General features: G+C 42.6%; 1 protein-coding gene across 2 annotated transcripts; it reads right to left on the reverse strand.

Moving 5' to 3' along the window:
• Nucleotides 1–304: 304 nt before the first annotated feature.
• On the reverse strand, nt 305–23,128 carry KDM4A (lysine demethylase 4A). Of its 2 annotated transcripts, none has more exons than XM_066555524.1 (22): nt 23,045–23,128; nt 22,590–22,742; nt 22,221–22,396; nt 20,972–21,086; nt 20,018–20,211; nt 18,535–18,584; nt 17,931–18,034; nt 16,730–16,867; nt 15,586–15,836; nt 14,614–14,804; nt 13,313–13,659; nt 11,488–11,608; nt 10,751–10,929; nt 8,280–8,484; nt 7,912–7,988; nt 7,147–7,202; nt 6,257–6,365; nt 5,200–5,388; nt 4,363–4,533; nt 3,795–3,914; nt 3,099–3,191; nt 305–2,090 (listed from the first exon to the last, which is right to left on the reverse strand). In XM_066555524.1, the coding sequence occupies exons 2-22, from the start codon at nt 22,725–22,727 to the stop codon at nt 1,950–1,952; spliced, it is 3,165 nt and encodes a 1,054-aa protein (XP_066411621.1). In that variant the 5' UTR covers nt 22,728–22,742; nt 23,045–23,128; the 3' UTR covers nt 305–1,949. The 2 variants fall into 2 exon arrangements, with proteins under 2 accessions (XP_066411621.1, XP_066411622.1); XM_066555525.1 differs by having other exon boundaries at nt 23,049–23,123.
• Between the last annotated feature and the right edge of the window lie 467 nt (nt 23,129–23,595).

The raw sequence follows: 23,595 nt of genomic DNA on the forward strand, positions 1-23,595 counted from the left end.
TCATGCCAACTATCCCATTCATCAGAAAGCCATTTAATACCCTGAGACCAGGAGTTTTGGACATGGTAAAAGGAAAAAAACCCAACAAAACAAACCAAAAACAACAACAAAAACAAAACAAAAACAAACAAAAAAAAACCCCAAACCCCATTATCTCCTTTCAGAATCTGTTTAGGCCTTCCAATACTGATGAACAAGGTATTCTACCACAAAAATAGGACAGATTACCTCTATGCAAAAGTGTGCAAATCTTTGCTACTTATCCTCCTGACCCTATAAAAACGTAGGGCTAAAGATTTTCTGTATAAAAGTTGCAGTTTATTTCTTTTCTGATCAAGAGTTGTATCACTACTCAATACTACATTTTATTGCTAATCACAAATTGATGCACCGGGGTTTCAGAAGGGTTTGGTTTATAGCGTTCCTATGTAACAAAAGGAAAAAAGTTACAAATCCAGACTTTGCAGACACATTGCCATGTCCCTATAGAAGCAGGGATGCATTAGGTCTGTTTCATTAGAAAATTCTCCTCTTGAACAGTTTCTGGAGAACACACAATCATGATTTTCTCCAGTAGGAAAATCCACCCCATCATTCCATGCAAAAAGAAGGTGGCCAATTGCTCCACAGCCTAAAATCCCTTTCCTACAGAACAGGAAGGGAACATGTATTTACACTGCTCCTACTGCGGTGTGTTAATGCTTAAATTATTAGGAGCAAGTTGGCACATCTTCCAGGTACACCTACTACCCAGCTCAACTCAGCCTCCTATGGCTGGGCTAGCAAATTCTCTCCACCACAACTGAGATGTGTCCTAATACTGGATAAAAATGCTACAGTAACCTTTGCCAGACAGCAACACGGCAGCACTCCTGCTTCAGAAGAGCATTGCACAGCCTTTCAGTCAGAACACACAGCTCAGTGCACACTTCACCTGTCTCAGACCCAGTATTAGCTGCTGCAAGCAAAAGCCCGTGGACACATGATAGACAGTGCTGTTCCAGAGCAGCACTGCTTCAGATACCGCTGCCCTGTCATCCCCAACATTGTGATGCTTGGATCTCAAGAAGGGAGAGTTAGGACTGTCCCTTTATAGTCATATTGCCTTAGAGAAACTCAAAACAAACTCTTTGGGAGCTGAATGTCTATTGGGAGCTGAACACCTATTCTTGTTAGAAGGCTGCACTTCACAAGGCTCCAGAGAGATTTCACTGGTTCTGAGGCACATACTATTAACAATTAAACTTATGATTAAGTAAGTCAAAAGCACTATCAGAACAAAAATATTAAATGGAAGGTTAAATAATTTGTCCTACAGGATTCAATTTCACATTTCACCTGTTCACACAAGCACCTCCAGTCTGTTCAGATTTGAACAGCCTACAGCTCAACCTCAGAAAGGAGGTGCTGAGAAACAAGAGACTGAAGCTGCTTGCGACAAAAAAAAAGGATATAAATATAAAAGAGGTTCCATTTCCAGCACCAGTAATACTGCCTGCTCAAGCCCAGGTGTGGTCACCAGGGAGACTCCTAAATTCAGGAACATTATTCAGTTAAAACAATAGACCACACTATTCTGCAGCTGCCAGGATTCCTGGCAACAACTCCCCAAAGAGTTTGCCACCTGTCCAAATTGTCTCTAAATAAAAAGCAAGACTGCTCAACAAGATGAAAGCAACATCCCCAAGCTGGCTTATTTGGTAAGGACCCAACTTCAGACCAGCAGTCTGCAGGCATCAGCTTCAGCAAATGGGATCTCTTTCACTATACAACAGCTGCCTTACAGCTACTGCAGAGCATCAGCCTTTTAGCTTCCTTAAAATATAAAAGAACAAAACCCCAGAAGAAGCCCTGGATTCAAAGCATCCAAATATGGCCTGTTGTACTGGAACATTTAAATCCTTGGGGGAGGTGGGCATCTTCTTCCTCTGCCACAGGCAGTGTTTATTTTACTCCATGATGGCCCGGTACAAGGCAGGTTCGATATAATCTTCACGGTAGCGTGAATTGATCACTCTTTGTCTCTTCCTCTCTTGACTGACCTCCTTCTCTTCGAAGATCTCTGTGAAGCGCATATCTGAAGCAATGGACTAAGAGAAAAAGAATTAGTCATTAGAGCACAGATGAAATCCCTGTCTCCACATCCTCCAAGCCAAGACACATGGGAACATGCAGCTTTCTTCAAAAACTGACTAAACACAAAAAGAAAAATATTTAAGAAAACTGGATTTACAAGTCTGGGGATAGGTTTAAGTGAACTGTAATTAGAGATCTAAAGAATCTCAAGTTTCAAATGTAACAGAGCACTTAATTTAAATTCACAATCACTTCTCAGAGTAATAAACAGTCAGCTGTTCCAAATTTCAAATAATCTAGTACAATTTCTGCTTTATGGAGCAGGCATGTTTAAACACCTGGTCACAGAATTCAGCTACAATACATTCTTTCTTAAGCCTCTAATAGTATGTGAGCCTGCCAACAGATCTGCATCAGGGTGTGCGTGTTTGTGCTGTAAAGCATGACACCCCAGTGTGCTGTTTGTAACTACAACTTTTGTAGTGGGAAGTGTGAAGCAGTGGGGTAAAACAGAGCGTGGAATCTCCACCCTTAGTGATAATCAAAACTTAATTGGAGACACCCCTGAACAATCCTTTCTGAAAATTACCCCTGTTTGGAACAGGTGTCTGGAGACTTGCAGAGGTCCTTTCCCACCTGAATTATTTTACAGTGTCAAGAAACAGCCAGCTCTTTTGATGCAACACTACTAAGAGCTTCTCAGAACAGAGGGTAAATGAAAGAACTTGGCCATTCTTTGAAAGGGAAGTACACAATAGAACTTACGAATACAAGTATGAAAAGGCATGCTCTCTCAGTCTGTGACTTTGTGATACAAACTCACACCCCTGCAGAAGGAGAAATTCTCTCCCGAGTGAGACAGAACTTTGTTTTTGTAGCCTGATCAACTACTTAGCTTTGCAATGATTAAGGAGAGCACCAGATTGTATTTTGCTGCTGCTGCCACATGCTCAGGTTGCTGTTCAAGCACAAATTAAAACAAATTTTACTTCTTTAGTAGAATTTGCACCCTGTTTACCTACCAGCCTTGACTTCACTCTCTTAGGAAGCTCCTCTTCAAGAGTGTATACATCATCCCTTTTCACCATCAGCTGTGAACCATCTTCAAATTCCACCTAGAATAGAACCAGAAGTTGTTCTGTCAGAAGTCTCAAGTTAGAACCCTGCCACAGCTCCCTAGAAGTTGCCTTCTCCCTACAGAGCTCTCTTGTGATATAATCTTCTACCACTTGAAATTTATAAGACACATATGCAGCTATGCACACTGGAAGAGACTTGAATCAAAACCTCAATAATCTCATGACAGTAACAGTCTAGCAAGTCTTGGGACATTCTTTTAACATCTGACAAGACAGTCTGCCTGTTCACTTTAATACAGCCTGAATATTCATCCCTTTCGAAGCATGAAAGGCACGGTGCACTCTCACCAAAAGAAAAATAAAAGCAAAATAAACTTATTTTAAGTAGTTTAAATTACAGAAAGAGTCTGATGAAGAATTGCAGACCAGCAGTTTTCAGAAGTGGACACTTTCAAGTAGGTAGCCAGAGGAACATAAAGCTGCAAGCAATCACTTCCAGCAACTGTTGCCAGCATCTGTCATTGCTAACACAGTGAAAGTAAGTTACCCTGGAGTGTTCAAGCATGACACCCCTACAGCAACCCTGTTAACATGATTGGCTTGTTCTGAGTGATGAGTTTTTAGACAGCAATTTTATACCTGGTACATCTGGATAGCGTGTGATGCGACAAACTTTGCTCCATAAACTTGTCCGTCTGTCCATCTCACCTGCACGACTTCCCCTTCAGCAGGGGGACCTAACTGAAGACAATCTCGACTCTAGAAGAAAGAGAGAAGATGGGAGAGACAAGGAAGGTAAGCAGCTTCTTTATGTGAAGATTCAGCAAACCACCAAGGGGTTACACTGCACACCACCCCAACAATTCTCCATTTTAGGAGATGGAGAACTAGCTGAGAGACATCTATTTATGTCATCTGCATTTAAATCCCAACAGTGGTAACTTCAAAGTATTTGATGTGGGAATGGCATGCAAGCATCAGCAAGTTTTCCTTCAGACCTACCATGCTAAGCAGCCAGAGATTAGCTGCACTCCCTGTTATACCTGTCCCTGTATGGCCTCAGTTAAGTCACTCTCAGGTAACATCCCTAAGGCCATCCTGCAGCACAGCTCAGCCACTACAGGAGCCAGGGAACAATTATCAGATCCCCTGATCCTCTACAGAAGCACGAATTGACTCATACCATGTGTCCTATACCACAACATACCACAATGTCCTCTGGGTACAGGTTATCACTGAAGGAGCCATCATCAAAGTTGACCTCGTAGAAAGTCTCCTTTGCAAGGCTGACTACTTCACATTGGTAGAAGCGACCATTCTTGTGCTTACTGATGACTATCTGTCCAGGGGACAGATCCTGGAGTGCAGCCTTGGCTCGCTGAGAAGAGAAAAATCACTTATACAATGATTCAATAACAAACGTGTTGAAGACCATGGCTGCAGTGCTGGTAGACAACAAAGCAAAACATTTTAGTTCAGGTGAGCTGCTCTACTTCAGCCATGATCAGCAACATTTTTAGAGAAGTTCTTCCTCCGGAATGTTAAATACCTAAAGTCTTATCTGTTATGTGCTACTGTCCTTAATTTACTTAGCAAATTAGGTTCTCATTCTTCAGAGCAATGGAAGGCCCTTACAGAAAACATTCTCTAACAGATTGTTGTGGTTTTGGTTAAAAAGGCTGCATGGCAACTTTAGAAACGAATCAATCACTTAAATGTGAAATTCTGTGATGACTCATGCAGACTGCTGGAGTACCAGCACTAACTCCTGCATATCAAGAACCACAGTGTTTCTCACTACAACAGTCACAGGAGGGATGTGATGCTTCCAAATTGGTCTGCAAACCAAAGTACAATAAAGCACCTAAGATCAGAGTAGCAGCAAGGTTGAGATCAGAATCCAAGACAAACACTGTTAGATTACATTATCTACTGTGAGACAGCCAAACCTTCAATGAAGTTTCAAAATAATCACACAATCAAAAACTTCTCAGTGCCTCCAAGACACTGCAGTTCAAATCTTGGGAATAACACACCTACACACCTCAGCCTGAGATGGAGTCTTATGCCTGAAGCAGGTAATGAAGACAACAAATGGCCAGTCATCAGGCTGCATCATGACTCCTGCTGCTTGGGCACAGCTGACATGAAAGGATGTGGGACACCGACCATGTGAACACTGTACACAGCAACCTGCAATTCTCTTTCTCCTTTTCTTGCAGAAGATGCATTTCTGTGGACAGAAAACTAGAGATTATTGGTTGGTACTAGGTTTTACCACATACCAAGGGCTAGCTAACAGCTTATCATAGAATAGCTGTGCCATTTGCTGTTTTCTGACTAAACAGAAGCAGGCAGCTACCAGTTTTAGTTTATGACAAGACAATAATTCATAAAAGTAAAGTAATGCAATAGAAGAAAAACGTAAATTAAATATCTACCAGCTCAACATGAACAAAGCATGCAACCCAAGGATGCCAGTAACAGATCTTAGATTAGATCAGCTTGCAATGCTCCAACTCAATAGGGACTTTCAGCTCTTGACTAAAAAGTTACATAAATACAAGCAACAAGATTAGAATAATGGGAAATGACCACAGTACAAACAGTTAAAATTCTGTAACAACTCAGTTGGGCCTGAGGGGAGTCGTAGGAAAAGAATGTTATCTGCAATGCATATGCACAGCAGAGTCATTTTCCCCTCAACACTGAGATGTTAAAAGAGTTAAGTACAGTTGCTTTCCTGTGAAGACCTTCACCCATTATAGGAATGCCTCACATATCCTGAAGCATCTCAGTGCTTGAAAGCAGTCAACTAAGCAAATTGAATACTAGGGAGGAGAAAAACAAGCATGTTACCTGCCACATACTGAAAACCCTTTTGCTGGATCTTCATGTGAACAGACAAATACTAGAACAAGGAAAAATTTTAAAAAATGGCAGTAGGAATATCTGCCATCTCTCATACACAGAGTTGAGCAGCTTATACAGTTCAGTCTGGAGACTGATACCAAGATGACTTGGGTTTGATGGGATAAGCAAAACCCCTCAGATTCTGAATGGACTAGAGACACCACTGATGCAGCACAGGTGATCCTTACCAGTCTGAAACGTTGCAGGGGGATTTTGCCAACATCTACAGGACTCCGCTCTGCAATGTTCACAAATTTTGCCTCCAGTACAGCCACAGCACACATCACATGAACCCACCTGTCAGGGCAAAAGAGAGGAAAAAGAAATTAATATGCACTGGGCAAACAGAAGATGCTTTGGAGTTAAAGTAAATACAGTTCTGTTCAAGTTTGCCATATAAACCACAATAAATAACCTCTGAGTTTGATCAGTGTAATCTTCCTACTGCTACTAACAGGTCACATGTAGGGCAAGCCTAAGATTTCTTCATACTTAAAATCTACTCCTAAAAGGTTTAACAGGAAAGCAACTCAGTGACTCCTGCATGATAAAAGGCTGCGTGGCCAAGTTTCAGTTATTCCATGGTGCTACGAGTCTGCCCCACTGCTATGTTGCATTCAAATAACTTTAATGATCCACCCAAAGGACACAGGACAGGCAGCTGTATACACATGTTGCTGTAGAGGTACCTTGAATTTTAATGTTGTGCTGCTTAAAACTATGGTTGCCCTTTGTGATTACTGTAACCACAAATAAGATGGAAAATGAAAATCCTCCATAGGGAAGGTACTGAGAGACGCTAATTCATTTGAAACCTTATTTTTATGTGGTAGGTTATACCTCTGCATATTACAGCTCTGCACTATCAAATGCAAAGCAATTCACAGCTGCTATCAACAGAATGAGAACCAGGCATTACCTAAAGAGGTAAAAAGTGCTGTGTGAGAACGCAATGAACACACAAAGTGTGATGGGTGCTGTTGGTCACTCTGTTACACCAAATGCAGTTTACCAACTTACCCTCAGATACCTAGGAACTGAGCCTCTCCTTAAAATCAAAAAAATCTGGAATACTCACTTGTCATCATTGGCTCTCTGCAGTGCTCCTCCTCGTAAGGAACACAAACAGCAGTCCTGGAGTAAAGAAGAAAGCATTAGCTAGTGTACAACACTTGCTGCAGAACTTCCACCTCAAAATGCACATCCAGAGGAAGAAAATTATTCTGCTGTCAGAAGAGAACTAACAATGTTGTACAGATCAGCTCCTCAACTCTCAAAAGTTGCTGCCCTTAGGGCAACAACTATAGACTCCAATTCTGTTGAAAGCAAGCAGAACCTACTACTGAAGGGCCAACTTTTTTGTTACGGGTTCCTTTTACATCTGCAACACCCTATATCCTTTCAGGATGTGCAATAAGATCTGGAACAAACATGAGGAAATAATGATCGAAAGGCTGACCCATTCCACTGACCTAGAGCCTATGTAGCTGTCTGAGGGAATCCCATTCTTCTTGCTTTCTTCACATGTGCATACCTGCCTAGTTATTAGCACAAGTTATTTTCTGGCTTAGAAATAGTAGCTACCATAAACTCAGACAGACGATGGAGCTATTCCCACATTCATGCAGAACATCTTCCCTCTGAGCTCAGCAACTTTGCATTAGTTAAAAGGATAACATTATGGTTTAAAAGTACCAAAACACAAGAGACTGGCTCCTAAACATTGTCTAAATTGTGTTCTTTTCACAGGATAATTAAATAAACCAACACCCACAACACTATGTGAACTAACTTTGCAGTCAAGTTCCCAGATGTACCAGACTCAATCTGTGAAAAACTTTACCTCTTCTAACGCATTTTCTGTACACCGGGAGCACATCCAGTCTTCAGTGGCCTTGTCAGGGGATACACCATAACAACCTAGAACAGACACATCTCATTTAAGAGTTTATTTAAACTCAAACCCATTTCCCTTGGGCCCAGAAATAGAGCAGGAATTAAAATCAATAAGCCCCAGGATGATGCTGTGTATTTGAAGCCACCCAAGCAGCCAACTGCCTACCCCACCGGGCAACAACTAAGTATATACTCCTCTGCTAAGGGCTGAACTTGGTCTATTTGTACATTAGGTCAACTGGCAGAAGCCTGCTATGATGTACAGGCTCAGTATGGAGAACACCAGGGCTTAGGGCAACATCTGGATGCACTCACTTGCATGAACACAGACATGGCAGTTCTTGCAGGTGATGAGTACGCTGGTTCCATCTTCCTCCAGGTAGGGAGTTGAAAGATTGAGGTCAGTGCTGCAGCCAGTTGCAGTAAAGCACATTTCAGGAATCAGGGGTTTAGTTCGGACCTTCCCATCTGCAGCAGCTGGAGTTACTCCAGAGTTTTGACTGCTGCCTTCACATTCTGCCTGTGAGGGATGGGTAGGGAATTTAAATTTTACAAGTAAAATGGTCTCACATTATCTTTGCTCACACATTATTTCATACATATATCCAGTTTAAAGAAAAAATGAAGGTACTGAAAGATCATAGAGTTGGTAGGTTAGGTGAAAATAGAGTTACATTTATAACTAATTATTACTATTTATAGTTATATTTATAAAATTCTTAGCTGCTGTGGCTTCAGAATGAAATTAATTTCTACCCTACTTAATGCTACACTGAAAGTCTGAATTGCATCCCTCTAACGAGCAACAATATACACATCAAAGTGCTTTTTTTCTGACAGAAGAGGTAGAATCACCAAGCTCACCTCATGCTCTACAGGCAACACCTCTTCTGCATATTCCCCCTGTAATACAGAGGATCACAATACTGCTATCCATCAGTGTACACTTATCTTACCTCAATATGGAAAGATTACCAACACACAAATAGACACCTACTACAATCCCCGTTACTTTTTCCCAGTGTAATTTTGAATAAGTCCAATGGGCTTTAAAACTAATTTGTTCCTGGGAAATAAACAGACTGAAAATGCAATATACAGCTCAGGAGACTTTCAGGCTAATCTTTCATAATTTATTCCTCTAAATCAATGTCAAATCAAACAGCTAAGACATACAAAATTCACAGATGTGTATTTCCATTAAAGCTACTCCTCTGAACAGTTAAACAGAAATTAATTTTTCTCTTTGAAAAAATGTTCAAACCACCTTTTGTACCTTTTTAGGCTATCACAAAAGTAACTTGCCTAATCTTTTAAAATTACTTTTAGCAGAAATCACGGTAGCAAAATGAATCTGCACTGTCTCTCCTTCAGTGCTTCAAAAGCTAGGGAGAAAAAGTCCAGGTAATGCTCATAGTTGGAAGGAAATTGACATTTTTTCTACAAGTCTTGTTTAGTCTAATTCTGTAAAACTTACTGATTTAAACTTACGTTGCATGTCAAGCAAAAGACAAAATGACTGAGAGAAATCTATAACAAAATTTAAGAAAATAACAAGTTTTTTCCCCCCCAAGCAGCAGATACTCTTCTTCTTCCCAAGGAAAGTGCATACTTGTCTGGCATTCTGTGCCAATTTTTTATTTGAATGAGTAACTGAAGTGAGTTTCCAGAGTTGCTATAAACTTTCTGAAGTTGGAACAAAGACTCTAACCACAGTTCAAATCTTGGAAGAGTTTCTGCTCCACTGCCTGCTGTAGACAGACATTTGAAAATCTACAGCTAAGAGTTTTCTGCTCAACAGCAACTTACAAAAAAGATCTTCAGGGAACTTCAACTGTCCTCAAATTGTTAACTTTATACCTTTCAGCACTAGTAAAATCCTCATGTACCATACAGATCCTAAGTAGTATTTCCATTCCTAAGAACTTACTCTCATATAGAAATAGCAAGACTGAACAGAAACTACGGTCTGTGGTTTTCATTAAAATTAGGAACTATATGAAATATAAATCTGCAACAAAAATGTGAGGTCTTTATTTCCAAAACTGTGGTGAACATATTTCTAGTGCCAACACAACTATAGAGTCATCACAAATCAAATATGCTTAGCGTATGGGAAGGGTCAATCTACCTCAAAGTTGCAGGTCAAACATGCAGACAACTATTCAAGCTACCTTAAAATTATTTATCTTAGGTATATAAAAACAATTAATTGAGGGACTCTTGCCTGCACATTTATTTAGCATGACAAAAGACTTCTGCACCCCATCCCATGCTACTGTCATGGATGTGCTCCAAGACCAGACAGCTTTCAATCCATACCATCTACAAACACATCCCTAAATTCTTTTAAGTAAAAGTTTTTCATCCTTGCCAGCTCATCAAAGACCATGTACTATGAGAGGACCTAAAGTGTTTTCTTAAAAACATTTTAGAAGTGAAGGAGTCAGTCTGGAAAGGAGAAGTCAGCTTTTATAGAAGTCAGATTTTATAGTCAGCTCCAGCAACATTTAAGCTCCATTCTGTGGTTTGAGCAAAAGCCACAAAACACAAAAGCTTCTGCTGAACAGCTGAGCGAGCCCTGGGGACCCACAGGGGCCCATCACAGGTCTGAGGATGTTCACCCACCCCCTTGTGCTCTCCTGGAACAGCTCCTGGGGAAGACTGCAACATTGATACAGCTTTTATTAACTGGCAATATGCAAACCCACATATTTGAAACTATGTACCACAGCAGCACCTACTCTGTTACCTCTGTGACAGCATGAAGAGTCTTGGTTTCATACCTGATATGCCTGGAAAAGCATACACACAGCACAGTATGGGGGCTGCTGTGCCATGCTGCGATTGTATTCTTTCTCAGCCTCAAAGTTTGGCGGCCGATTCTGCCACAGCTGGCTCAGTGGCTTGGCCCATGCTTCTGTCTCCTCAGCCTCTTCTTCAGGAGTTAGCTGCTCTGATGCCTCTGTGATAAGAGAGCATTCACTCAGTGACTATATGACCTTTTATAGATGTTCTTCTTGTAAATGAAACTAAATAAGGCAAGAAGCTATGAATGGAGATGAAAGAAAGACTGCCAGAATGCAACTGACAGAAGGGTGATGGAAACCAGTAACTCAGTCTCCTTTCTAAGAGGCTTCTACTAATCAAGCAACAGGGCAGAACCAGCTCCAAATTACATCTACATCAAAATTAAAGTCATCCACCAAAGAATTTGGCATTACAGTTGTTTTTAAAATCCTGAAAATTTACATCAGTGACTGGAATATTCTAAGGCGGATGCAGTTAGGCAACAGTCTCTGGTACTGGTTTAATTTTGATTTCCAAAGAAAATACAGGAAAGAAAGATGACACCATTTGAGAGAAAAGTTAAATGATACAATGAGATATGCACCTTGTCTAGGAGGCAGAGCTGTCACTTGCTGACTCCTGTTTATCACCAGTTACTTACTAGAATATCCCACACTGCCCACAGAATCTGAGACCCTCTCCAATTTCCCAAGGAGCACAAGGCTTTACTTACCATCATCACTGATGCAGTCTTTGACCAGGAGCGGGTGATGACGGGGGAGTTTGCTCAATGGCTGGCGACGGCCCTTGGACTTCTTACTCTCCTTCAAGGAGCTTAAGTACTCCTTTCCCACCTGGACCAGGAAAGGAATTCAGCTGTCAGTTAGCACGTGCCCTTTTGACACCAATCTGGAAGGAATTTACTTTGAACTTAGAGAAACTACTTCAAAATGCACACATGCTTCCAAAGTAACTTCAGCTCTAAACTCTTTTTCAAAGTGCTCAGAGCACTTTTGCTATGAAAAACTGGACAGAGCTGTACTAGTTCTGTTGAGTCAGTAGAATGGACACTTTTCACAGGTCCCAGTGTAGCTTTTCATGCACGTCTGTTTCTTTAAAGAATCATGTAAAAGACAGAAACAAAGAAAGACAAGTTGGATGGTTCAATTTAAAAGAGCCATGATAAGAAGTCTCATGAATTCTGGAGAAACCTCAGTTTGTGCATCTTAAAATGTTCCAAATTTAAAAGTAAAAATAAAATAAAATAGGAAAAATACTGAGCTCATAGACATGTCAAACTAAAAGGGTAATTTTAAATGAAGGACACTTTAATTATTTCTGCTTATTAATTGCCTTCACGTCTTACCAGACAGACTGGAAGAAGGAGATTGCAAGAACAGCTATTTCCTCTTCCCTTAGCCCCATACAAAAACAAGTGACACACTGACAAAATTACTACTAACCTGACAAGCAGGTCAGTAAAGGTAATGATTTCAACAGTCCAGAAAGTCTCCCTCTAGGTAACAGCCTACCTTTTTTAAAATCTGTTATTCTTTTAAAAAGAAGTGAATCTTGGATTAAATACATCCTACATATGTTTAAATATCTTCTTTTCATACATGAAGCCAGAAGAGAGCATAATAATCATGACCTCTGTTCTCTTACACAGAGTTGCATACAAGACTTCTAAGAAATACTGAACTTAGCATTCACAGTTACCACCTAATGGAAAATTTGTTTCCAAGTACACCCCTCTGGGGAAAACAATCAACACCCATTCAAAATTTCACCTTTTCCCTGTACCAAGCATGTGATGGCGACATCAGCATCTGCAACAGAATATCTTCAGTTTAAATAGCCATGACAACTCTCTTCAGTTTCAGCTTAATTATCAAGATTAGTCTATCTGCTGTTCCTTTGGTGTAATTTTTGACTTCTCAGAAGTCATTACTGGCCTCCCATTCTCCAAACACAGATTTAAACAGGAAAACCAAATATTGGAAAGACACTACCAGATAAGATTCTAACTCTTCTCTTAGGCTGTTTAAAAAAACATTCATTGGCAGCTTTTTAACACTCAGATTTTCATTCTCCCAACCAATATTTTTGCTGTATCCTTTCACCTCTTTTAAAAGGACACAGAGATGTATCTATGCATGCAATTTTATACTAAAAACCCCTCATCTCATGAATGTGCTTGCAATAAAGGCTGGAACAAACCAGATTCATTTTAGGTACAAACAGGTGTCTCTTAGTACAAAAGGACCTCAATCATTCTGTAACACTACCATGTCAAAAACATTAAGCTATCCTTTCCATTACAGCACTTAAATAGTTTAGAGAAGTTCTCAAGACAGGTGATCTCCTTGCTTACTTGAAGGGCTAAGTATACAAGGCTTTCATCTGAATTCTTGTGTGTTTAGCAAAACCCAGAGCTGCAACCTTCTATGCACCAGTGGGATGAAATTGTCATCTGCACAGATAGGAAGTTTTGTCACAGCAAATTCCTGATCATGGAATTACAGCCCCCCAGCTTTCAGTTCTTTTGCCTCTCATACCTCTGTCAGTTCTTGCTCACTGACACTGGAGCTGGCAGTGGCTTTCCTCCCTGAGGTGTGTTCGCTGTCGGAGCCGCTGGCATCGCCCTTGGCATAGCTGTGCACTGTGAACACCCCGGCTGGCCCTGGAACCGTTCGCTTCGCCAACACATCACACGATTCCGAGTCAGAAGAGTAGGAAGGTGAGCTGGACTGAACACTGGATGTAGCACTCTGCTTTGAAGCTGGCAACACTGAAGTGGAATTTGAAGCATGTGAAATGGAGAGATCCAGTGCGGCTGCTTCTTGTTCTTCTTCCTCAAGCTTCACTGGTTTCAATTCTTCAAATTTGGCCGAGTTCACATGATCTGGAAGAAGAGACAGACTGACTTTTTCTGAAGTCTGAGCAGAAAGAGGACATTTGTGCAACTATTTGCACAAAGCCAAACAGAAAAGCAAACTACTACAAACAAAAAAGCAACAGCACATCATATAAAGAGTAGATGATTAATTCAAACACCTATAAAGTCATACATTGCTTAGTCAGAGAGAGAATAAAAGCATCTGCCCATTGCCTCTCCCATCACAAGAACTAGGGTATATAAAACAAAGCAGCAGACAGTGAGTGCAAATAAACACAGATGATCCTTTATACAGACGTGTATGTAGTTAAAACAGCCCAACTCCTGGCCATATGCTGCTGTGTGTAAGTGACTACAAACATTCATGGAAGACTTACTAGAAAAAGAAAAACAAACCCACAACCCAATAAAAGATTATTAAATACAAGCTGCAAACAAAAAAAACCCACAACCAAACACAAGAGGGGGCTGGAAAACAAAACACAAGAGGGGGCATCAGAAACGTTTTCCCTGTTCTTGTGTTGTTCCACATACCTCTTGCTCCTCCCCCAATAGCAAGGATAACTCATCCATTACAACCTACAAGAATTTTTTCCAGCCTACTTATTACAAAATTACAAGTAACACACCTATAAAGCAAACCAGACCCACACTACCAGGAAGTGTGCATATGTTTTACTAAGCAATTCCTATAAACAGGTCACATTGCTCTAGAGAGATAAAAAGGAGCTTAGACTGCTGAGGCATCCCATAAATTTCTGTATGCAGGCAGGCAAAATAAAGAGTAAAAATAAAAAACTAGGAAATGGTAATATTTCAAGTCTTATAACAGTAAACTTCTGAGGTGCTACCAATGGCTCTGACAAACCAGTTCTGCTTTTTTGGACACAAAAGCATCCTATCAACTAGGATCATATTGAAGAGTGCCCCAGACAAGCACTATATAAGGCACACAATTACCTGGAAGTTTGAGCCTTTGTTCACCTTGCTGCACAAATTCACTCGTGGGCCTCTCACGAGGCTCTGCCATGTCCGCTTCATACTGTGTGGAGCTCAGCTCCTCCTTAGGGAAGGCCTCACTCTCACTCACCTCCTGAGGCACTTCCAGGCAGACTCTGTGCCTTTTTGTTCCTATGCGGTGCTTGGGGATGCTGCAGAAGACAAATCCCTATGTCAGGTTAGCAAACACATAAACGTGTTACATTTCTGTGTGAATGCATAAAACACAGTCTGGTTTGGACCAGTGTTTTATGAGACAGCCTCTGGAAAGCCAAATAGTTTTCAAATTATTCTGAAGTGTTTTCTTTGCCTTTACAGAAGAAAAATCAGTAATCCCTAAAGATGACTTCTCAGCATGCTAATCATGTATTAAGGCAGCTGTCTCTAGCCAGGCACTCTTTACCATAAACAAAAAAAACCCCTCCAAACAAAACCCCAAACAAATCAAACCAAAGAACAAAAACATTCACCACTAAAGGCAGCTTTAGGAACAGTAGCTGGCACTGACCAATGAAGATTTAACTGCAAAATGTAAGATGATTAACCTTCAGCAACCAAGAACTGCACACCAATACCACAGCTTGCAGCAGTGATTGTACCAGAATTTGCAAGCAAGTACTGTCCCATGATCTCAATACAACCCATTTTTCTACTGTCCTGTCAGTGCAGGGTACACACTGCCAGGCCAGGCTTTGAAAGTCTGTCCCAAGATGAAGAACTACCTTCCTAGCTGGTGTATTTCCTGCTTACCACAGACTATCTATTAATGTGGACTTAAACAGTAAAAATCTATTAAGAGTAAATCCTGTTTCTTCCAGGAAAAAAGATTATTGCTAGCTTTCACTGTTCTATCAGAATGGCAAACATTTAATTGCAACGGGGTTCAAATTCCAAGAATCCATGAGAAAAGCAGAGGACTATATAAAGCTGTACCTTTTTGTCTCATCCCCATCCACCTCCTCTTTACACATCTCTTCTGTTTCCATCTCCTCAGCACACTGTTTCCCACTCTTGACTTTTTGCATGAGATCCCCTTTAAGGAACTCTGCTGCCTCTGGGGTTGGAAGAGCATGGTCAATGACAGTCACGTCCTTCCCAGCTTTCCAAAGCTTGTAACGATCTGGCTGGTACTTCCTCACAAACACATCCATGGAGATCTTCACCATGTCCTTCCGACAGGAGCACTGAAGCCACAGAAAATAATAAGGTAAGGCCAAATACTCAACAATTCTACTCTGCATTTCTCTAGCATTTTGCTTTCAAGAGTTTAAGGAAAAAGATCCCACACTCACATGTAATTGAGCCTCAGAATTCTCAAGAATCTTTCCCAGGAAATCAAAAGGGCATATATTAGGTTACTAAAAATGGCAGAAAAGCCAGCAAAAAACATGAAACAGAAAACCAGATGTTATCACAACAACCAGACAGAAAGCTCATCAGTCTTTTTACACAGTTGCTGATAGAAGCTGAGTGTTTTAAAATCAGCTCATATAGAAACAGGTCACAAAACCAAAGACTATAATGACAAAATCAGAGCCACACAAACTCTGGGCCTACCCAGAACAGTAGAGGTTCCCTCCCCCTAGGCATGGTTACAACTAGTGCTTCAAAGCATTCACTTCAATGTAGCTTCTGGAAATGAAAACCTTGTCTGAAAGGCACCTCTACAGGGATGTAACACTACTCACTTTAAAGGTTCAGCCAAGATACTTATTTTGATAAGTTATTTAAGTTACCAAAGCCGCATTCCAGGGTAAACAGTCAATAAATAATGGTTAAAATACTGGAGAAAAGTACTGATGAGCTCTGCCCAACATGCATATTCTTTCACATCTGGACAGAGAAGCAGTTCCATGCTTTTCTCTGAAGCCTCGCATGAGCTGCAGAAACTTACTGAAAGTTGCAAAGTTACAAAACGTGTTACATGCTATCCATGGTTGACACCAGGCACTAAGCAGGACTCTGCCTGGATGTTGCTACTTTATGAGAAAGCAGACATCCATCACATCTTAAAAGGCTTCAAACCACTCTCCTAAAACAAGCAGTGGGGGCTTAATGATGGCAACAGACCACTCACCAGCACCGACTGCTTCCCGTACTCAATCCACCGAAGAGTAGCAAAGTTGGTAGATTCAGCACAGTTAAAGCCGTGGTTAAAGCCAGCATGATAGCTATAAGGAAAGGTTATCATGAACTCTCCAGCCTCCTGTGTCACCTAGAAGACAATTGAGACATCACAGTGTTACTCAGAGTTTAAGAAGGTACTTGGTGAATATGATTAAAAGGAGCTCCTGTAGCCCTCTCTGCAGCACACCCAAAAATCCAACTCACAGATGGTGGCTGGAGCTCCCTTCTGCAATGGACAGACTTGCTACTGACCTTCACTATTTTGCTACTTATGTTAAATATCTGTTTACTGAAAAGCCATGCTCAACAGTTTTTTTACTAACACACAACACAACTGGTCAATTTAGCACAGGAATGGTTATACATGCAAATACTCTGTCACCAGCTATATGAAGTTCATAAAGATACTTATCTGTATCAGCTACAGGTTTGGCTGAACAGTATCTAAGCTGGAGTGAATTTCTATCCACACAGAACTTGAAAATTTATTGTTGGTTTTTTTTGCTGTTCACATTAGGGTACAAGTCTCAGTCAGCCTTCCACTGCTGGCTCTTCAACATTTCCCCCTTGTAAAGGCTTATGACAACAAAATCCTTCAGCTGCCCAGGCAGATGATACAGTGTTTCTGAATAAGACCTCAAAGACTACATCTTTAATATCTCTGTGTGGGAAGGGGAATGGCAGGTTGTTACATGAGAAAGTGAGGAGACCTATAAAGTTACGAAGGTAATTAAAAGTTAATAGGGGGCAAGCCTTATTTTCTATTGAGGAAGCAGATTGCAACAAACAAAATTAACAGGGGAAAAGTGGAAACAAAAGAAGAAAAATCTCACTTCACTGAATACACATCTAAACAGTGAAGTGAATCTAACACGGGAGATAATGTTTAGTTTTAAGTTAAAAAAATAAAAAAAAAAAAATCACAGAAACTTAAGTTTTTGTTTTTAGGAGCCCTTGACAGATTTTTCGGTCTCAAACTCCTTCAGGCCCCAACTGCCAGACAAATGGAAGTACAATAGGAAGGATTGCCTTATACCCTGCCTGTTTCTATTTTCCTCTCTAAGCATCTGCTACTGGCTGCTGTCAGAAGCAAGACAAGGCTGCAGGAATCTCTTGATCAAGCTGGTATAACCACGATTACTTTTCTACACCTTATCAAATGGAATTCCGTATTTCTTCAGAATTGATGGAGAGATGAGAGTCATCTTGTGACGGAGAAATGCTTCACAGCTTTGGGCGCTTCCTGGGAAAAAACCTGTTTAAAATAAAGACAAGGAGAGATGTTACAATTGTGCTCAAACTACACTTATTTTTCAGCAGTTTTATGAAAAATTACTGTACAGACACTTTTTCCCTACAAATATGGATCATCTTATTTGAAGCGTGCTAGGTTTGCATGCTGAAGAAAAATTACAAATCCCTAAGATTTATTTTTTAACAGCTGCCAGTTTGAAAGAACATAAAAAAGGTTTCAAATAGAAGGATCCTCTCTTGCCGATAACTTTCCAGTTTTAATAATCTATAGCTAAGGATTTTCTTATTTAAGGTCAGACAGACCACAAGTTCATTATTTGTAATGTGACAATTTCTCTTGTGTGTATCCTGTAAGCAAACATTCAGAAGTAATGTAATCTATATTCTAAAAGGCAAATTATTAGTGCAGTCATGCCAACCGATGCTCTCTAAAACAGCAGAAACCCACTGCAGCTGTCCATCCCATCTTTAGAAAAAGGCAGGACATGAACTGCCGATTACCTTTTGCAAGTCTCTCCAGCCTTTTCCCATGCTCTGGAGGGATGGAGTACCTGCAGTTGTAAGAACAAGTCTGTTAAGTTCAAGTGACAACAACAAAATCTCAAAGTCTGACTGGAAATTGTAATCAGTCATCAAGATGTGAATTACTTTAAAAAAAAAAATTCTCTATCTCTACACTTGTCTTTTTCAAAGTTTGATGTAAACCTAAAAATCTTCATTGAGGACTTTTACCTTTCTATCCCAAGAAAAATCAACATGCAAAAGCTGACCGTTTCTTTTAACAACTTCCACTCAAGCAATCAAGGAAGTAAAAAGTCTGATGTACATAATTAGCAGATCTGTGCAGCAAAACATGAATTGCAACAAGAAAGGGAAGAGCACTTCCTGAACTGTCTCATTTCACAGCAGTGTAACCTCAGTATACTCAGTGCAAGGAGGAACACAGGGCAAGAGAGAAAATGGAATCACCTCTTTCAGCTGCTCACACAAAGATGGGACTAGGTCAGGTGCCACATCCTTAACACAAGCACAACTCATGGAGTGCTCTTTAGATCCACATCTCTCCCTGTACACACCTTTTAATGGGTGCCACAAAACCCCTGGCTGGTATGACTACAATAAATAAATCAACCCACTTAGTTTGCTTTCACTCTGGAATACAGTGCTATATTCTGAACAGATTCCTTGCTAAATTAATCAAAGATACTAGCAAAGCTCACTTCTTCCAAGTACTACTGTAGAAGAAGCAATGGCCAAATAGTTCAACAGACTGAACTATTCTGTTTCATGTTTCTCTGCTACTGCCACTGCATGGGGTTGTTCATGGGTCACATTGTGCTAGTTATTATTTGCTTCTTCAAATTTGTAATAAAAGGCAGCCAAAAATACTAATTTCCAACAAAAGTACTGTGGAAACAATTGTTGAAGTTGCTTGGAAAATTCATTTGTGAACAGAAGGGCATGATTCACTCTTAAAATGCAACCCATGGTACAGAGAAACTCAGGAGCCTCCCCTAAAAAGAATTAAGAAAGCTCAGACACTGGACAAACCACCCAGTGACATCCACTAGCCTGATATTTAGATATATGATAAACAGCTACAGTTCAAAGTCTATTAAAAACTGTCTGTTCCCCCAGTGCCTGTGTGACCATACCTCTGTATGGTCATTTAGAGCCTCATTGGGAAATGATAAGCAAGTTGGCCAAGTTTTGGCCCTACCACAGCAGACAGCATCCATACTGTAATTCAGAAGAACTCCCTACATCAGGACAGCAACCAGACCCTTCTAGAAGGTTACCAAACAAATTCTACTGAGGACATGTACTGCTCTGCAGCTCCTTACGTGTTCTTGTCATCACAGAGAACTGCAGTGCAAGGCTGGAAAACTGATAATTATTTTAGTGAGCTCTTAGCTTTGTGACTGACTCCAATATTTTATGGTACTGATTTTCTACATGTAGAAGATTCCTTAAAAAATCTTACCATGACTTGGGTTCCCCAAAATGCAAGTAATTAATACTGTAGAGATCCATGTCCTCGGTGTGCCAAGCAAAGGAAGTTTTCCACATGCCAAAATATAGGTAAGGAGTATTTACTCCTTCAATGGTTATGCCACTTTCATTCTCCACAATATCCAGGATTGTGTTCAATCTGCCAATATTCCATGCATCTACATGCTGAAAAACACAAGCCTCATGTCAAACAAGGATTACAAAGGACAGAATCACACAGCTGAGATGACACTTTGCAAAAGCTTAACAGATACTTTGAAACAGCACATCACAGAATGACACAGCTCAAGCTGCGAGCTAGTTCACCTAAACCTAAAGTTCTGCATGGTGGCTTGCACAGTGATTGCTTACTGGCCTTTAAGGAGAGGAAAAAAATACCAGTCAAAGTAATGATTACAAAGGAGAAATAATCATGAAGCTACAGACTTAAGAGAGCAGAGAACAATAGCTGATGTTGTTTGAGTTTGAACTGATGTCTGAACCCTCTTTAACAAAACCACTTTTCATTCCAAATATCTTTTAAAAGAAAAAATCATGAGAATTTAGGAGACAAGCAAGCAGAATGAAAATTGTCTTTGGACAGTTATCATCCTACCACCTAATGGCTATAGAGCTGCCCCACAAAAATACATACACCAGTGGATACCAAAGCAGCATGTATCCACTGGTCTGCCCTTCCAACTCTCATATGCCTTTCAGGACAAAGCAGTGCTTGGGCAATGGTGGTTTTTGCTCCCCCACACTGAAGTGCTAGCAGAGGTCCCTTAGAATGCTTCCTCTGTCAGCTGCCTACTCCAGAAGCTCAAACTATGCTAAGACTATCATTAACTTGTTCCAAAAGGTAAGAGTCAAATGCCACATTAGTATTTATGGAATGCAATGTACCAGGATAACTGTTACCTGAAAACCAGAACAGTTTCCTTACCTTGTCGTAGAGCGTGCCATTAACGTCAGCCCCGTAGATGGGGGCATTGAACGTAAGGTTCTTCCAGTATTTTCGTTCAAGGTCTTCAAAGTCTGTGTACCGAGGGGTGCAGTACCTGAAAAAAACAAGAAGGATACTAAAGACTTTGCAGTCTGATATTTGACAAGTCTGAGCCAATGTTTTCCTCGACTGAAAGAACAGAAAGCTACAATAAAAATACCTAATATGTGATAGCAGCCACGGCTCTGTTTCTGTTACACTTTGGAACGGAAGTATCAGAAGAAAATTACTTTCCCCATTTCTCAATTTACTTTCACTTTTGCTTTGCACACTTTTCTTGGGTCAGAACAATTTCACCTTCTACCTAGCTACTTAGAAGCAACAACACAGTCAAAACCAGAAATGATACAAAGAACAACTTAAAAAAAAACCTCAAACAAACCCAAAGTTTTCTGCCACTGTGAAACCAGCAAACGTGCACAGACTCACCATGGTTAAACATGCTCTGTTTACCAGCAAAATACCTGCTCTTGATGCTCATTCCCTGCTAAACATATACTGGACTATATGTAGCTCTGGGGGGCCAAATTTAGTCTTAACACCTATTTAATGTGTGTCTATATACATAGATTCCAGACAGTTACATATATAACGTAAAACAGTAACTTTCATCAAATTATTCTATTAAACACAACTCTAAAATATCTGGTCTGTACTGCTTTTGAAAGCTAAAACAAGCCTTGATGGACTGACGGCAGCTGGCAATTCCAATGCTATTTCTAGTTACTGCAAAGGCTTTTTTGCTTCAATTCCTTTTCAAGTGATCTTCATCTCCTTTTTTATGTCATGAACATTCCTTTCTCCACTACTTAGTAAGTATTTCAATGATCTAGCTACTGGAGACAGACAGAAGCCCACAGCACAAACAAAAAGTTCTGCTGCCATTACACACCATCTTGCTGCACAGGTGACAAAGGTCCCCATGCACACAGCTGCACAAGCAACCTCAACTGCCTGGGGCATGATGCTCACACTGCTGATCCCAGACCATAACGAGGACCTGGTCCCTGGGGGGAGCTGCAGATGCTCTATCCCTACAAGTGTTCAAAGCCTGCTTGGATGGGACCCTCAGCAACCTGTACTTGAGGAAAGAGTCCCGGCCCCTGACAAGGTGGGGAACCGGGTGGTATTTAATGCTCCTTCCAACCCAAACCATTCCCTAACTCTATGTGCTCGGGACCGGCCGTACTTGTCACTGTTGGCGATCCTGCGGAACTCGCGGACCGTCATGGCCTTCTTCTGGATGTTGTACTGCGTGAAGAGCCCGGACTGCCCCGTCACCACCTGCTGGATGGGCGCGGGGATGACGAGCTCGTCGATGTCATCGTAGCACTGCCGCGGCTTCCATTCCTTAGGCGGCACGATCTGCGGGGACACACGGGCCGGGAGCGGCGGCCGCGGCCGGGGACAGCGTCAAACTCGGGGAACTCGGGCCGAGCCCCGGCCGGGGCGCGCCCGCCCCACCGGCGCCGCGGCGTAAACAAAGGGCGGAGGCGGCCGGTGCGCGGCCCGGGGCCGGCGGCGCGGCCTCCGCCCGAGGGGAGAGGGAGTGTCGCACCTTGGCCAGGCCGGCGCGGTGGGCGCCCTGCGACTCCACGTAGGCGATGTAGCGGCTGAAGTCGCGGAACTCCTCCATGGTGGGGCGGAAGGTCATGATGCGCTGCCCCGGGTTGAGGCTCTCCAGCTCCGAGGCCATGATGCCGGGCCGGCCCTGCGCGGAGGAGGCGGGGGTGTCCTTGCGGGGGGCGGGACACCGTGCCTGCCCCGCCCCTCCCGCCCGCCGGCCAATCGCCGCGGGGTCCGCATCGGCCCTGCCTTCTCATTGGCGGAGGCCGTGTGCCCGTCAGGACCCCACGGCTCGCTCTCCCTCTCACGGCGGAGAACGCCACCGACTCACCCCCTCCTCCCGCCCGGCCCGGCCCGGCCCGGCCCGGCGGAACCCGAGTCCCCGCCCGCCGTGCTCACGTCGGCAGCGCGTCCCGCTCCTCCGCCGCCCCCGCCCGACCCTCGCACCTACGTCCGACCAACGTATCCCTCCGCACCACGCGCCCAAGGAATCCTGCGGGCCGCCGACGCCACCGCGGCCGTTCCGCTCCGCCCGAACCCCGCCCGGCCGCCCCGCCTCTTCCCTCCGCCGCCGCAGCCAATCGCTGCCCTCTGCCCTCTTCTCAGCCAATAGGAATTCGACGGCCGGCCGGGGCTGGCCGGCGAATCAGGAGGCCGGGCGCGGGGCGGTTGCTAGGCAGGCGGGCCCAGGCAGTTGCTAGGGGGCGTTGGAGCAGGGGCCGCGCCGGGGCTCCCTCAGCCCGGGCAGGCACGGCAGGGGCGCCGGCCCGCAGGCCACCCGCATCCCCTCTGTATCCCACCCGCTCCCCGCCTCCGGGCCCAGGGCAGTGTCGCCGGGTGAAACCGATCCCGGTCCCGCTGGCGCCCAGCGCGAGGTGGACGCTAACCCCGAGTGCGTGGGTGCTGCAGCGAGCGGATGAGTTTGGGGCACGGAGCGGTGACACCCAGCAGGCACCTGCCAGCCGAGCACACGAACCCCGCTAATCATACTCCTACAG

The sequence above is a fragment of the Molothrus aeneus genome, chromosome 9 (assembly GCF_037042795.1).
Source record: "Molothrus aeneus isolate 106 chromosome 9, BPBGC_Maene_1.0, whole genome shotgun sequence".
NCBI classification, from domain to species: domain Eukaryota; kingdom Metazoa; phylum Chordata; class Aves; order Passeriformes; family Icteridae; genus Molothrus; species Molothrus aeneus.